Raw genomic sequence first — 1,307 nt, forward strand, 5'->3', positions numbered from 1 at the left:
CCTTTTTCTTCTCAATATTCTGACTTTTTTTCTCAGAATCCTGACTTTTTATTAGAATTCTCACTTTTTTCTCAGAATTCTGACTTTAATCTCAGAATTCTGATTTTTTTTCCTATATTAAACTGAAAAAATAAAATAAAAAATCTGTTAATTTGTTTTTTTTAAATGGCCCTAATCCTCTTCCGTAGGATGTCAACAAATAAAGTCTTGCTTTTTTTATTGCCTTTTATTTCAATTAGATAACTTCATTTGAAAAAACATTAAAAAAAAACTATCAATGACATGTCCTATATGACAAACCACATCTTAAGTAAGTTTATAAAGCAGCTTAATCGTTGCACCCACCTTTTAACTCTAATGATCTGGTCCCTCATGGGCTTGATGTCCTGGAAGCTCTGCTGGTTGACCAAGCTGTAAACCAGAATGAACCCCTGTCCGTTTTTGATGTACAGATCCCGCATGGAGGCGAACTGTTCGGTACCGGCGGTGTCCAGGATCTCCAGCACCGACGGAGAGGAGTCCACCTCGATCTCCTTGCGGTAGAAATCCTCTATGGTGGGGTCATACTTTTCAATGAACGTCCCGGTAACGAACTGCACAGTGAGGGCTGATTTCCCGACCCCACCGCTGCCCAGGACCACCACTTTATACTCACGCATCGCGGCTTTCTAATCAGCTGCTGCGGGTTAGCAATCTGCTGCGCTCACCATTTGGATCAGACTCGTCAATAGTGCTGTCATTGCTCAACTAAAGCGGAGCACAAAGACTCGGAAGGTCTCATTGTGGAGATTGTTCCCCATCGCAGACAGGCCAGGCGCTGGCATCCGCGGACTGCAGATGTCCGCTGAAAAAACAAACGCGCACAGCGGATGAAAATATCGGCCGATAACGTGGATAGTTCGAGGTTTTCATCTGATTATTTCAGCCTTTCGCAGGAAAAAAAATAGAAACAACTTTGCTCCATAGAGGACGCAGAGATTCTCAAGCTTTGGAGGAAAGCAGCACAAACTAAAACTGCAGCGACGCCTAATTATCGAACTTGCGTCTGTTTCTTTTTCTTCACCATCTCCGGCATGTCTCCGCTTCTCTCTCGCCCCCTTTACCGCGACCCGGAGCGCGTTCCAGCCGCCATACTCTCGGGTGGAGACCCGCGGCCGCTGCGAATCCAGCCGGTCCCCGCTCGGCTTCCGTACAGAGGCAACAGGGGAATATGAAAAAAACAAAACATAAAGCGTCCCTCCCCCATCAGAAGGACGGGAAAAAGGTCCAATGGTGGCCTCCGTAGTTTGTAACTCTCATTGGAGTCT

General features: G+C 45.8%; 1 protein-coding gene across 1 annotated transcript in view; it reads right to left on the reverse strand.

The window, feature by feature from the left end:
- The window catches only part of LOC107093558 (ras-related protein Rap-2a), a 30,691-nt gene extending 29,384 nt beyond the window's left edge, over positions 1-1,307 (reverse strand). The window contains exon 1 of the mRNA XM_015388692.1: positions 346-1,307. Coding sequence (XP_015244178.1) covers positions 346-659 — 314 coding nt within the window. The 5' untranslated portion in view covers positions 660-1,307. The remainder of the gene's footprint in view (positions 1-345) is intronic.

This window comes from Cyprinodon variegatus, unplaced genomic scaffold (genome assembly GCF_000732505.1).
Source record: "Cyprinodon variegatus isolate N-32 unplaced genomic scaffold, C_variegatus-1.0 Scaffold432, whole genome shotgun sequence".
In the NCBI taxonomy this organism is placed as follows: domain Eukaryota; kingdom Metazoa; phylum Chordata; class Actinopteri; order Cyprinodontiformes; family Cyprinodontidae; genus Cyprinodon; species Cyprinodon variegatus.